The sequence below is a fragment of the Plectropomus leopardus genome, chromosome 11 (assembly GCF_026936395.1).
Source record: "Plectropomus leopardus strain MGB_pleo_1.0 chromosome 11, ASM2693639v1, whole genome shotgun sequence".
Taxonomy (NCBI): domain Eukaryota; kingdom Metazoa; phylum Chordata; class Actinopteri; order Perciformes; family Serranidae; genus Plectropomus; species Plectropomus leopardus.
Window position 1 is genome coordinate 19,081,036 of NC_142186.1, and position 14,526 is coordinate 19,095,561.

The following is a 14,526-nucleotide window of genomic DNA, read 5'->3' on the forward strand; positions in this document are numbered from 1 at the left end:
CACAAAACTCCACTTTAGAGGGTTTTTATCCTCAAATCCACATATGTTTTTTCACTTTGATTAATGTGGGGATATGGTAGAAAGTGTAACCCCTAATGTGAAAATCTGTTTTTACACATTTTAATTCTGGGAATTAAAAACATAATCATGGACTTTTCCCAGTTCTTTCATGACGTCTCAGCAGCCAGCAGTGGAAGCTCGACTCAGACTATGAACTTAAGTTAAAGTAGCAATACAACAGAGTAAAAATAATTCTTTGTTAAAGTAGCAATACAACAGAGTAAAAATAATTCTTTGTTAAAGTAGCAATACAACAGAGTAAAAATAATTCTTTGTAACACATAAAAGCCATATAATCAAACTGATTTTTGGGTGAAAGTGTAAAATTATTGGCATTACAATATATTTAAAATACCGAAAGTATAAGTATGCATTATGCAGAATGGTCCATTGTAGAAAATTATGATTATTATTATATTATGCTGGACAGTTTAATCCATGATACGACATTATAATTTATTTGTTGATTATATTTCTATTAACAATCTGAATCCACAAAGTAAGACTGTCATAAATGTAGTGGAGCAAAACGTACAATATTTGCCTCTGAATTATCATGATAAAGTATCATGGAAATACTGTACTCAAGTAAAGTACAAGTAACTCAAAACTGTGTGTAAGTGAAATACTTGAGTAAATATATTTAGTGTCTGTTGCCACTTCCAGCAACAATAATACCACATTACTTTGACATCTATGTGTATAAATAGGCTAGATAAAGTATAATATATATACTTTTATATCTTATATTTTGCTGTGATGGAGAAAGTCTTCAGATCCTTAAGCACAATGTAGCGGTGAAAAATACTCCATTATAAGTAAAAGTGTCATGAGCAAAATGGTCACTGTTGGGTGTTACACAATTACAAATTAACATTACTGTTACTAATGTGTACGCAGTATTTTCACTGTTTTTATATATTGATAGGAAGTTTGATATATTACAGTGCAATATATTTGTTTAAGCTAATGTTTTGCATTTAGGGCCTAATTTGTAAGGTAACTCAGCTATGGTAACTTTAGAAGGTAGAAGACGGTAGAGAGTAGAGGGTAGTAAAGTACAGTACAGTGTTTTTTCATGTTTTTTTTTTCTATAATGTCTCGTTTATTCATTCAGTATTGAACCCTTTGGGCCTCCATACTCAAAGCTATTGTTTGTTAAATTTTTCCATCTATTTGTTTATCCCAGCAGGTTTGGGGGTAAAACAGTAATTTTACATTCACACATACAGTAACAATGACAGACTTGATCGCAGTTCTTCCATTACATTTCAGTTTCCAGCAGCGCGTCGCAGGGATGCACCAATCAGGAGGCTGCGGTGAAAGCTGAGGAGATGGGAGGAGAAAAGGCCCCGGAGAGCTCGCCGGAGCTTTTCCTGCCTCATCTGCTACAAAGCTGCGAGAGAGGTGGCAGTTTGTGCATCCTGCGAGCTGAAACAGAAGAAACTTTGTGTTAACTCACACGGTATCAGCAGGAAAGGCGCTGAGAGGAGAAACACGGATTACAGTCTGCCATCTGAAGCCGTGCGTAAAAACAAATCATTACTGGACTATGAGCGAACTTTCGGAACCATCTCGTTTTATAAGAAGTTTTTTTTTTTGAATGTCACATTTAGACTTACAGAACCGGAAGTTTTGATGACACTTTTCATGCGTTTTTTTGCGGGCTGCACGCTGAAAATACGCATCAATCTGTCTGCTAGAAGTCGATGAGGATTTTGGAGACTGCAGACATGAGACCGTTTGTCATCTGCGCGCTTCTGATGTTAAAAGTAAGTAACAGTTCATCACTTCTTTGCTAACACACACTATTTCCACCATTTAAAAACCTTTGCAGTGTGCTGATTTCTTATTTCTCACCCTCGTCATCATAATAGCATCCTCTGTAAGCTTCAACCACAGAGCTGAGTCTTAAACCATTGTTCCCAGAGGAAATCTGTGTTGCACCGCAGAGCCATGTTTCATTAAGGCTGTGTCTCACGGCCCCTGTTGGGTGAATGTGTTTGTTGTCATTCTGTAGTTGCCAAATGCCAGTGGAAAGAGTGAGAGGAGACATTAGATTAAATCTCATCCTGTCTTTCTGTTTTAGTCTCAAACAAAAGTGAAGTCATGCTGCTTATTTTTGCCATAATGCTGCTTGTCTTGGACTGTGGCCTACCTACTGTACACCTACACTGATGCAGACTTTGACAAAACATTCTGCAAATATGTGCTGAGTGAATGAACTTGTAGCATCAGACCAGACAAAGGAGCACACCATTAACTAAGATTATGCACCCACACAGTGATAAATGATGTATTTTATGAACAAATTATAGTTTCAGTGGCTTTTGATAGCATGTTATTAAGCTGGCATCAGTATGTAAAAAAAAAAATTTAAAAAAAAAGGCCCCTGCCTCCAGAATTGCAGACAATAATTTGACAGTCCTCTAGCTCAAAAAGCCCATGGGGCTTGTAGTCATGTCTGGACACGCTCCTCTGAGTCAAAGCACTTTTGTTAGATCAAAGTATTTAGATAAAACTTCAGCTCTTAAAAAGATGTGTATCTCTTTGCTATTAGTGAGGGTGTGATAACACAAAGGGCTCTTTTTGAAACCCAAGATGCCGTTTCTCAAACAAACAGTAACTTTAATGTTCTTTAGGCTACTGAAAAGAGTTTGTGCTGGAAAATGATTCTCTGAATACTCACTAGATGAATTAGTGCAAACGCCTGCTGTCCTTTACAGTATATAAGCACACAACTGCTACTGTTAACTCTGTTGCCTGTACATGTTTCCTTATCAGTTGCTTATTTCTGGTGAAAATGTGGCCTAGCTCTCAGTTTAGCTGGGGTCTGGATATCCGGAGCAAAGCAATTATCACAATTTTCTCCCAGTTTGTGGTGTGTGTGTGTGTGTGTGTGTGTGTGTGTGTGTGTGTGTGTGTGTGTGTGTGTGTAAGTGGGGGTCTAGTTGAGTTTGTTACCTCAGTCATTTGAATTTCCATAGAGTAGTTAAGCAGATTTCAGGGGGGGGCAGACTTCTGGATCATTTAGAAATTTGAACCACCTCTTAACTCTTTGGTGTGAGCTGAAGATCAGCAGATTTAAGGTTCACAGCTCACTGTGTGCTATCTTGTTTGATTTAAGATCATAGTATTGGGTGAAACTTGTGTCCTTTAATTTGTCCCTTATGCTCCCTGTACACTAATGACAGTAATCAGTACGGATGGGATGAGCAGCTTTGACAACTTTCCCTCAGCTCAGGCCGTCCCTGCTGAAAGACCTCCGTCTGCTGCCGTCACAGGCTCATGGGGTCGTTGTCTTCACAGGGAGTGAGCATCCTTTTGTGTGTTTATTTTTCACGCAGATTAGATTAACTGTGGAAACTCCAGCCCATGTGCCTTCTAAAGTGGACGCACTTCAAAAGGGCACCGACAAAGTTTTAGGCACAGAGAAGGCTGAAATGAAAAGTGTGTGTGTGTGTGTGTATGTGTGTGCGCGTGTGTGAGAGAGATCCCTGATGACTGAGTGACTCCGGCAGCCGTGGCGTTGAGAGCCCCACTGAAAGCAGTTTTCTCCTCGGTGGTCCGTCTGTTCTCACTGGGGAATCCCTTCAGATTGCAGCTTCTTACCTAAATGGAAAAAGCAACTGCAGCCCCCCTTTCCTTCAGACTTTTTGCCCTCAAGGCAATAGATAAGACTGGATATTCTTTGGTGCATGCAAATTAATCTTTGCTAAAAATATGGATATGGTACCAAAGTAGGATACTATTGATTTATGTACCACTAAAGTACTTTGATTTGACCCCAAGTGAAAAAGCATAAAAAAAAGGACGCATAAATGCTTTGTTTTATGAGGTGGATTTATTTGTAATTTTGTCCAATCCATGTGTTGGATTTGTTTTAACATAGTAGGGCACAAGTATGAAACAGGGGTTTGGGGGGTCTTATAAACTTTGAGTGTCAAATACCTGATTTCCTGCATCATTGTGAATTTTTATGCACCAATGGGGATCCCCAAAGGCCCCACAGTATGATTCGATTTACATGATAAGTTATGATACAGTGTTATTGAGGTTTTAAAAGTATTGCGATACCCTGACATATATTATATATAACATATAGTGATATATATAACCTTTTTTCCATCTTAAAATTATGTTGCAGAAGGAAAACTTTGTCAACATCTGTTTTATCTAGATTAGACAGATTTAAAAAAAATCCGTCTGTTCATCTTATTTCAATCATTTTTATCACAGAAAAATCTATTCAGTTGTCCAGAACAGCAATTGAATTTTATTATTTTAGTAGGCCACAAAATTCTGTTCAATGCAGCTTTATTGCCATGTTGCTATATATTTACATGCAGAGCAGAATGAAGGAGTTTCATTTCTTAGAGATCTCAGATGCAAAATATAAAAGTAAATAATCACAATAAACATTAAACATAAAGATAAGTATAAAGATAATTGGATTGAATTGATTGGCGTGCAAAAGTATTGCGATACTACTCTGTATTGACCCCCCCCCCATTACATCTGTGCCTTTCTGCATCCATTTATGGCATAAATGTATTTAATTAATTTCGTGTTTTTACTGGGGGGCAAATGCACGTGTTCTAAATTTTAAGGTAGGCGCGTCCCCTGCGTCATGCATCTAATTTTGATATCAAACAGCAACTGACTTATTACAGTATTATGTATGATAAATATGAATGGCACACTCAAATATTTTGTTAGAGCAGTAAACATCAAGTGATATCCATATAGATAGTACTATATCATACTGTTTATACAGTGGATAATGAGTTAGTCAAACTTCTACTGAGCAGATCACCGTTTCCCACTCATCTCTGGTGGGGCACGGACTAAATATTTCATCGTACGCTGGGCACCAGTGGGTGAAGTGCCAAGTCTTTGGCAGTTCCTGCCCTCCAGGCAGGCTCACAGAGGTCCACCAGCCCTGACTCACATCGCATGACAGAAATCAGAGGTAAAAATAAAACAGAGCCTCTGTCACCGAATATTTATCAAAGCGTAGATTGAGGGCTAAGAGGTTAGCTAGTGTTAGCAGAGGAGCTCCATCTGTCACAAAGAGAGGACCAACCAGAGTTACCAGGAAGCCACCGTGCTAAAAGTTATTACGGTCCAAGCTCGGTCACAGTCTGCCAACTCCAAACATCCTGCTGGTTCCTGCCTGCTGGATCCTACCACCCCGACTGCCTAATACCTCTGATCTGAGCTCTGCGGCTGCTGCTCAGATATCATCAGGCTCCTCTGTAAGCGCCGCAGTTAAACTGCCTGTTGATTCTGGAACGGGGTGAGCCCAGTTTCAAAGCTGTTCCTCCTGTAGTATCAGCGAGGAACATTTGGGTGTTTTGCGACTGGAGGCATGGAGCAGTGTGTGTGTGTGTGTGTGTGTGTGTCTGGTAGGCTTTTTGTTGGAGGCTCTGCAGGTCTGCACACGTCGCCTGTGTTTGTTGGCAGACTTCAGAGACAAAGAGAAACATCAGTGAGTTGTTTAGCTGTTACTTTTCCCCTTTGCAGGAGGTTAGTTGTTAGACATCTGTTTGCTCTTGTCAGCCCTCAGGCGGAGCGGGCCAATCTCCCTTAAATGTGTGCATGTTTAAGATGCCGTCGCTCAGAGCCTGGAGAAGGGGAGTTAGTGAAATACTGACCTCCATAGACACACCTGCGACTTCAAAGGCCCCCCTCTCACCCAAACAGACACTTGCATGCTGGGCAGCCTTGGCTAACTGACACCCTTGCCTGGGGCCGAAACCGTCTCCTTTATAGCCCTCACCCTCTCCTTTCTGATGTTAAGAAATACACACACATACTGTATTCACACACACAGCTCCGCATTGTCATTCGCACTGATTTGGAATAAGTGGGAGGGCGGAAGCTCTTTTTACTTCTTCCTTCCTCCTTTCTGAGTGTTTTCCTTCACCCTTCCCTTCATGTCTTTTTCTTTCCACTGGTCTAAAGCCATCTGATTAAAGCCAGCCACTCCTGTCAGGCACCAGCCGTGCTGCTCAGGCCGTTAGGAATGTCTGATCTATCCCTCATGTCATAACTCAAGCTGGGCTCTCCATTACCCACTTGCAGATAAGGACTCAGAGCACTTTAACGGTGAAAACTGAGGCAGATAGAAAGATAACAAAAGGCCATTTTCAGTTCACCCAGTTCCCCGCTTCTTCGATTGCAAAGGGGCAGGATGTGTGTGTGATTTTCTTCCCACATGTGGTGTAAGGCAGAGAACTCCTTGGACAAAGAAAAAAAAGAACTCCTTTTTCATTTTTTTGCCTCATAACCACATAAGAAATGAACCCGGTGACTGTTGTGTTAAAATAAGGACGGTTGATTCTTCAACTAGGGATGAGAATTCCTTCAAATTTGGCACAAATGTTCACTCGGACTCAACAATGAGAGGATTAGAATTTGGTTTTAAAGGTCAAGGTCACTGTGACCTTGCATCCATCTCATCTTTGTGAATGCAATATCTGAAGATGGCATTAAAGCATGTCTTCAAATTTGGCACAAAAGTCCACTTTGATTTAAGAATGAACTGATACTACTAGTTGAAGGTCAAAGGTCAAAACATGGTTTTAGTCATACACTAAGAACCTTGGGTTTCCACCTCGAAACTGTGCCGATTGTTTAGATCTTCTATGCTGCCAGGGGGAAGATGTGGCCAAATCATCCAAAAAATGGATGCAAACTGTGAGTGCAGAGGCATGCAACCGCATGGTGGTATATCTAGTTTCTAACTGTCATGCATTGTCCTGTAGGTTACTCTTGGGGATGCCTGTGCCAGCAGCCAGTTCACTGAATCGGGGCAGTGTTGCAGTTTGTGTCCCGCTGGCTTTGGAGTGGAGGTAGAGTGCGGGAAAGAGGATACCAAGTGCACACCATGCCCACAGGGTAAGCAATTATAATCTAATGTTACTGCACCAATGTGAAATATGTTTTACCTGCCTTATCATTATCTGTCATCTCTTCGAGAGGCCGGAAGATTTAAATGGCACCGCATCTCTTCATTGCCACTGATATTTGTGAGAGTTTATCCAGACTGGCACTGATTTTCTTATCTGTTTCCCAGGAACGTTTTCGTCATTTGAAAGCCTTGGCCCCTGCCGTCCCTGTGGCAGGTGCCCACGTAGCGTTCCTACGGTGGCCTCTTGCTCTGCCACTCAAGACACACAATGTGAGTGTGACAATGGCTTCTTCTTTTTGAGCAGTCATAACCTCTGTGCGCCTTGCTCCAAATGCACTCGTGGCGAGGGTGTTACACGGGAGTGTGGCCCACAGGGAGACACGCAGTGCCAGGTCTGTGGCCCGGGAACATTTTCTGAGGAGCATCCTAGCACCAAACCCTGCCAGACCTGCACCCAGTGTTCTGACAGCGAGGTGGAGATCCGGCACTGCATGCCCAACTCTGACACACTCTGCATGGGTGAGTTTTAAGGAAAAGTTAAACTGAGAAAATACATTGGATATTTAAATACAAGTTGGTGACATTCTGTGTTTATCTTATTGTAATGAAATACCATTAAAAGACACAAAATAACAATAAATTGATCCTACAAACTTAATAGTATTTTTTTTTTTCTGTGGCCAAAACCTGATATAGTTTATGTCTTTGTGCCATAGACTTCCATTGTTGTCCATAAACTGCGTAGATACTGTAGTTAAAAAAAATACTTCAACACCCCCCCCAAATTATCATTTAAATATTTATTACTCACCCCATGTTACATTTAATTTGTAATGAAAACTAGAAACTAAAAACAAAATTATATCAAAACATCCATTCACAAACTCTCACACAACTCATGTGTCTCATTTATCCAGTCATATACTCAGTACTTCCCAAACACATGCATGAAGGAAAATGAACGTTTAAGCCAGACTCCACCGACAAAAACAGTGATTTTACCTCACTGAACACGGGAGCTGCCGATCAACCGCTGCCCTGATCAGTAAGTTTGTGTCTGTTATTGTGTGGTTGGTGTTGTAAAGTGTGAGTTCAGATTCAGCAAAGTCTAATCGTTATACAAACTAACTGATCAGGGCAGTAAGAAGACCAGCAGCTCCTGTGTTCACCAAAGTAAAATGACTGTTTTGTCAGTGGAGTCTGGTTTTGAAGACAGCATAGATAAGTTTCACTTTCAGTCCAGTTTTCAATATTGTTGTTTTGGCGAAAATGCATGTTAGGGAGGAACAAAGGACACAACTAGATAAATGAGACTTAGATTACACTGTATGAGTTGTGTAAGAATTTCTTAGCAGATGTTTTGAAATAGTTTTGCTTTTGTGAAAAACGGACCCCTAAGACTTCAGTACATCAAAAACTTTTTTTTGGATACTGTGAAATTAAACGTTTTCTTCAAGAATTCAGTGTAATACAGGGTAAATAACTGAGATACAGATGGTCATGTGCGGGATAAATTTGTTCTTTAATGTTGAATTAATCCCGTGCTCATGGTTCTGCTGCTGTAAATTCTTAGCAGTGCACCAAATATGCTGAAAATAGTCCTTAACATTCATTATATGCTTATATTTAAGACAAGTTACAAGTTATGTTATTTTACCTTTAAAAAAGTAGCAATATGTTTGTGACTAGTTTTTAGAAAATGTCCACACAAAGTGTAAGGAAATTGGAAAGTGTCATAAGATGGACAAACTGTCTTGGTTTTTTAAAGGGATTTGCCTGTTGCCGTAATGCCGCCCTTTATCTGTCAAAAATTTAATCCAGGGGAAGGCGACTATAGCACGAGATAAAGAGATAACAGCTATAGCCGTGTGTGTGTGTGTGTGTGTGTGTGTGTGTAGGGGAGGGGGGTCTATGAGAATACGAAGACATGTGGTCAACACCTGCATCCACACCTCATGTGAACACGCTGTAACACTCTGAGCTGGGAAACATGAGCAGTGAAAAAAGAGCCCACTTAAGTGCTCTAATCCAATTGGTATGAGCCTGACAGGTCTTTAGGTTAACTGCCCCCAAAAACCTGAAGGCCAAGGGAGGCTGCTGACCCTGACAGCTACTCCGCTCGCTCCCATATGGCTACACTCGCTCTCTAGGAGTAAGGTCATCTGTACACACTCTAGGTCCATATGTTACCACCTTTGACCCCTGAGAGGTCAGCACAGTACCGTGTAGTGTTTGATCCTAAAATAGGCAGACCGCAGGAGGGAGACTGTGGCTGGAAACAGGGGCAATGAAAGGTTTCAAAACCCCAGGAGACCGGGATGACTGAGGCTATCATTACATCAGGCGTACAGGCTTCTGTGGAATTATCTCAGGCCCTAATTTATGCAGCCCAAATGTGTTTCTGATGTGCATATGTGTGGATGCAGCGATACTGCGGCTGACACGTCTCTCCCTCTTTTAAATCTCAATAGATAAGAAGCTGCACATCCTGTCTCGTCCTGCTCAGGGTGGGTCTGATGCTCCCCGCTGGCCAGTTGTTGATGAGGGGATAGAGGAAGGGCAGACCAGTCCTGCTCCTGGAACAAACAAGTTTACCCCGCAGGACGAGGGAGGCAGCAACAATATTCTGGCTTATGTGTCTGTTTTGGCTGCCGTGGTGCTGGGTTTGCTTATTTATGTGGCTTATAAATGGTGAGTTTTCACTGAGGATGGGTCCTAGTCCCTAAATGGATGTAATAAACGGTGATAAGATTGATTAGAAGAAGAAATGGCTCTCTGTGGGTACTTTAACTGACATTGTTTTCTTCTGCTGCTCTCAGCTGGAGATCATGTAAACAGAAGAAGGCTCTTTCTAAGGCCCGAGCAGCTGAGTTGGGAGCATCTCCAGAGGGAGAGAAGCTTCAGAGCGACAGCGGTGTTTTTCTGGACTCTCACAGCCTACAAGACAACCAGCCAAGCAAAGGTGTGGTAGACACAGCTCTGGATTATAAAACGTCAAATAATGTTGGACTTTCTGATAGAAAAGGATTGCATAACAAAAACAAAAATTAATTTCCGGACAGAACACTATTTTCCAGAGGTGTGGACTCAAGTCACAAATGTCATGACTTTAGACTAAAAAAAAATCAAAAGACTTGCAACTTGACTTGGATTTTAACACCAATGACTCATGACTTAAGCACAAATAGATTCATTTCCTGAATCAACTAACAATTATGCTTCATTCTCAGCACGTCGAAACTCGATTCCCCAGATCCACTTTGAAGGCTGTCAAGTTGTAGGAGAGAACCATGAAAAACTAAAGTTTGTTACTGAATGCTGGTTGGAAAAAATACACCAAAGATAATTTTTTTTAGTGTACAGAAACTATTGTGATCAACAAAAAATTGAAGTATACAAAAAGTGCCGGTCAAATTAGAAAAGGAGATGTAAAAACCTCCAACAAATTTGTTTAAATAATAAATACACATTAAAAAGGCATTCATGGTTTTTTTTTTAAAGTAAATGTAGTATTTCCATTTTATTAAAATGGCAGTACATTTGACCAAAAGAAGAGGGAGAGGTTAGACTTGTAATTTTCTCTGTCAGTAAGTTGTAACCAAAAAATACCAATGCACAATGTTTTGCAAATGTTAAAAAGCTTTTTATCCCTTGAAACCTGGGCAAATAGGCTCGATTTCTTTCAAAAACATGGGTTGAAGGCAATGATCAACATAAGAAGAAATGACCCAAAAACAGAAAGAAGTTAGTAAAATTTTCAAGAAAATTACATGAAAATTAGGAAATCACACAAACAAACCCTAACCCTAACCCGAAAAACAATGATAAGTAAAATAAAAAGACCTGAAAAAAAGTGCTGATTTTCTGGATATTTTTCCTTTACATTTTTTTTTATCTACTAATGCAGGTCATTTCTTGCCAAGTTGCTTTTTTTTTACCATGTTTTGGATAGAAAATCAAACCAAGGACTTGGGACTTGACTCAGGATTGCAAAGACTTGTATTTACAAAACAATGACTTGGTCCCACCTCTCTAAATTTTCTTATTTTTTTCTTAAAAGTGGAGCATTTACCACTAGCAGTGTAAATGAGCAGTGGGGTTTTTTTGTGGCTCTTGTATTTTATGCAAAGACACAAAGACGTCTCTGCATGTGCTTTTCTCACACCAGCTTTAGGCTGTTTCAGAGACAGACAGTCAGGGGCAGTAATGCACCAAAAAACATGGCAATGTGCTAATAAAAAACAAAGAAAACTGTTAGCTGGTGAACATGGGTGTAAATAATGCATCAAAATACTTAAAAATGGCTTTGTGAAGTATTTATGAGGAAGTAAATGCATTCAACACATTGGTATGGCTTCAAGGAAACATCCAGTTTGTTCTGGAAAGAAACACTAAATGTAAAGAGAAGTTTGTTTTTTACAAGAAAATTCCAGAGGACATCTGTAAGTTCTCAAAGTTTCCCACAAAAATTATGACATGGGAGCTTTCTAGTTTCACAACAAGAAAATGCTGAATTTCTAAAAAGAAGTATCAGTTGAAAATAAATAGCCAAACACTGAGTAATTTTTTTTTTTTTTGTTATTTCCACAGGCACAAAGAGGGACAGCAAGTTGGACAACCGTCTGTACATCAACCTGCCCCCCCACAGGCAGGAGGAGGTGGAGCGCCTCCTGCAGGAGGGAGGGGGCCGGGGGTGGAGGCAGCTGGGCGCAGCACTGGGTTATGAGCCTGAACAGCTGGACCTGTTTGGGCGTGGCGAGGCCCCCGCTCACACGCTCCTCTCTAACTGGGCCCAGAAAGAAGGCTCCAGTCTGGGAGTGCTGTGTTCTGCACTGGCCCGCATTGAGAGGCCAGACGTGGTGGCGGCTCTTAACTCCCCCACGCAGGGTGTTTCTTTGGTCTGATGTCTCCTCGTTGGACACTAACAGACTCGAGTGAAGAACTTAAATTGAAATGACAAGGAAGGCACTCTGATATCAACACCTGTCACTGTTGGAGGTGGTCACTGATGATCCTGATTGCTTTGTTGGACACTTAAAATTCAGTTTTTATGAAGAGAACCAAAATTATTCTTGTATCACTTTCCTGAGGGAACAACATTTTCAGTTCTGGTTAAACCCCAATGCTTTGCTCAATGGACACACATTGGATTACAACTACTGTGTCCGCCACATACACAACAATAAGTACATTTACAATGTTGTTTACATGCTCACAAACCCTGGTTACTGTGGGTGTTTGGTTAGTGGCAGGAAACAGAATAATGTGTTTACACATGTTGCACAAGTGTGATCATTCTAAAAACCACTGTTTACATGTTATTTGGACTGTAATCAGACTTATCCCCTGCCAGCTCGACAAAATATCAGCCTTCAATTTGCTATTGTTAACAAATTCGGCTTACATCATCAGGTTTCTAGCCTAGCTAGCCTCATTTTATGAATCACAACTTCAGAAACCACTTTGGTATTGCAGCTGCTTTTTTCCCAGAAGGAGGTGGTTCCTTCCAACAACACTGCTTTCTAACATGATGTGACTTTCCCTGTTTGGGATCATTTCTGTGCACATGTGCACGCCTAAGAAGAGAAAAAACCCAAATAAGGGTTTACATGGCCAAGTGAACAACCTTCCTGATGATGCTTGCCGTTGCTAAGAAGACTTTTTCTAATGTGTACATGGGACCTACTCACTAGATTGTTTAGTTTGTCGCCTTATTCTGTTGTTTTTTCTTCTTTTCTGCTGCAGTCACTGCATAGCCTTGGTATTTATTTACACTGAGGATATATTATGCACCAGAGATGTGTCAGATCTCATCAGAAGACACAAAAATGAAGCATTCTGTGAAACATAAAATACCTTTCTTAGCTCTTCCTAATAATCATCTCTGATTGTAAATATCTTAAGTATTGAATTGATCATTGTCATTGATCAATTGTCATGACTCAAAGTGAGAACATTTTTGAATTGTGAAGACTGAAGAGAGACATGAATCTGTTCTCCAAACATTCAAAATACACAGCTCTGTTTTTGTCATCTTGACTTCTCATATTAGACACAGAAAAAAAATCTAGACAATGTTACACTGACATTAATGCCCAAGTTTCCATCTTGCTTTTGTATTTATTTCATCACCATTTCCAGTATAAAACTAAAATTTAATGAGAACCATGGATATCTGCAGTGTACTAGTTACACTATGTGATGCTCTCAGATGGTTTGATATATTTTTTAAGCCATGTATGGTTTTGTATATATGTCCTAATGGAATGCCTGAATGTGTTTTTGTAAGAGTTTTATTCATTTAATAAATAACTTTGATAAGTCAGCCCTCTTTTCCTGATGTGACCAATGGGAATTTGATGTTCTCACAGTTTCTGGCTCTGACAAACGTAATTTTGATGATTTGAAAACATGCCTTTCAAAGCCCAGCGGGATATGAGGTTCAGATGGTATTTAAAATAAATATAAAACAAAGCCTTTTAAAGTTGTGTATCCCTCTCCTAAATCAAAATAAAAAAATGTTATGCTTAAATATGTTGCTGTACTATGTTTTAATCGTTTGCTAAAAAATAAGCAATGAGTTAACATAGCTATCTCAATGGAAACTAAACTACACAGAATTTATGGATAAATGTGATATCAACAAGCAATTAATAGAGTTTTTCCTACTTACTATAACTGGGCCTGTGAACTTAAAAATCCTAACATAATCTACCGAAAGAAAGACCCATTCCCCTAAATTATAAACACTACTCCCTGCTTTCAGTCATGATTCAGATGTCTTAAACTGTTTGTGAAAAACTCAAACACAAATGCCTTCATTTATCACTGGCTGCACCGTGTGCTCATTTCTCAGCACCATTAACTTAAGTCACCACAGCTGGAGTCAAATCAGCACACAATCACCCAGCTGGAAACACTGAGACTCAAAGCTGTTCACACACCAGCCAGAGCCTGGATCGATAAACGTGCCATGGGTCAGTTTTCCTGCTTTGAAACAATGGAAGAGGACAGAGGAGAGGAGGTGGAGGTGGAAGGGCGACAAGACAAAGTTTCGGATGAGATTCTCTTGCTGATCATGTCCATGGGATTTCATTGAGGGAAGCTGGGCAAAGAGTGCATCCGAGTGTGAGCCACTTCACAGCAGCATCTGTAATCTGAACCTTCGGAGGTGAGAAAAGGTAATTTACACACAACTCTTTACTGTGACTTTGGAGTGATCTACTCTCTGCTGTTTAAGAGGCTTTAATGTTCAAAAAACACGTCATGTGTCTCATACTGTCCTCTGCTGCAGCACTTCTGTCTGAAACAGTTTGAGCTTATGACCCGCCTCCTGAGAAGCCAGGTCTGCTCTGATTGGTCAGCTGTACATGTACATTCTATTCGATTTGTTACATTGTGATATCGCCAAGTTACGGAAGTAAACTCGAGTTCAGAGTTCAGAGGAGTTATACGATGCAGTAACACCTCTTGGAGCGGCTGCTGCATCATGCCCAAAGGAGCCAGTTCCTACCCACAAGCCCAGAGCCATAGCATCATGTGACCTATAC

General features: G+C 40.4%; 1 protein-coding gene across 1 annotated transcript; it reads left to right on the top strand.

The window, feature by feature from the left end:
- Window positions 1–1,426: 1,426 nt before the first annotated feature.
- Window positions 1,427–13,301, top strand: nradd (neurotrophin receptor associated death domain). The gene is made up of 6 exons (XM_042490130.2): window positions 1,427–1,832; window positions 6,831–6,963; window positions 7,142–7,495; window positions 9,448–9,667; window positions 9,796–9,938; window positions 11,567–13,301. Exons 1-6 carry the CDS (start codon window positions 1,770–1,772, stop codon window positions 11,878–11,880), a joined length of 1,227 nt encoding a protein of 408 aa, XP_042346064.2. The 5' UTR covers window positions 1,427–1,769; the 3' UTR covers window positions 11,881–13,301.
- The last annotated feature ends 1,225 nt before the right edge of the window (window positions 13,302–14,526 follow it).

What these genes read in the sequence shown, in the direction of transcription:
- nradd (XM_042490130.2), top strand. Translation starts at nt 1,770, where the DNA reads ATGAGGATTTTGGAGACTGCAGACATGAGACCGTTTGTCATCTGCGCG. An exon ending in CTCTGACACACTCTGCATGG is followed by an intron (nt 7,496 to 9,447) that starts GTGAGTTTTAAG and finishes AAATCTCAATAG; the next exon opens with ATAAGAAGCTGCACATCCTG. An exon ending in AGACAACCAGCCAAGCAAAG is followed by an intron (nt 9,939 to 11,566) that starts GTGTGGTAGACA and finishes TTATTTCCACAG; the next exon opens with GCACAAAGAGGGACAGCAAG.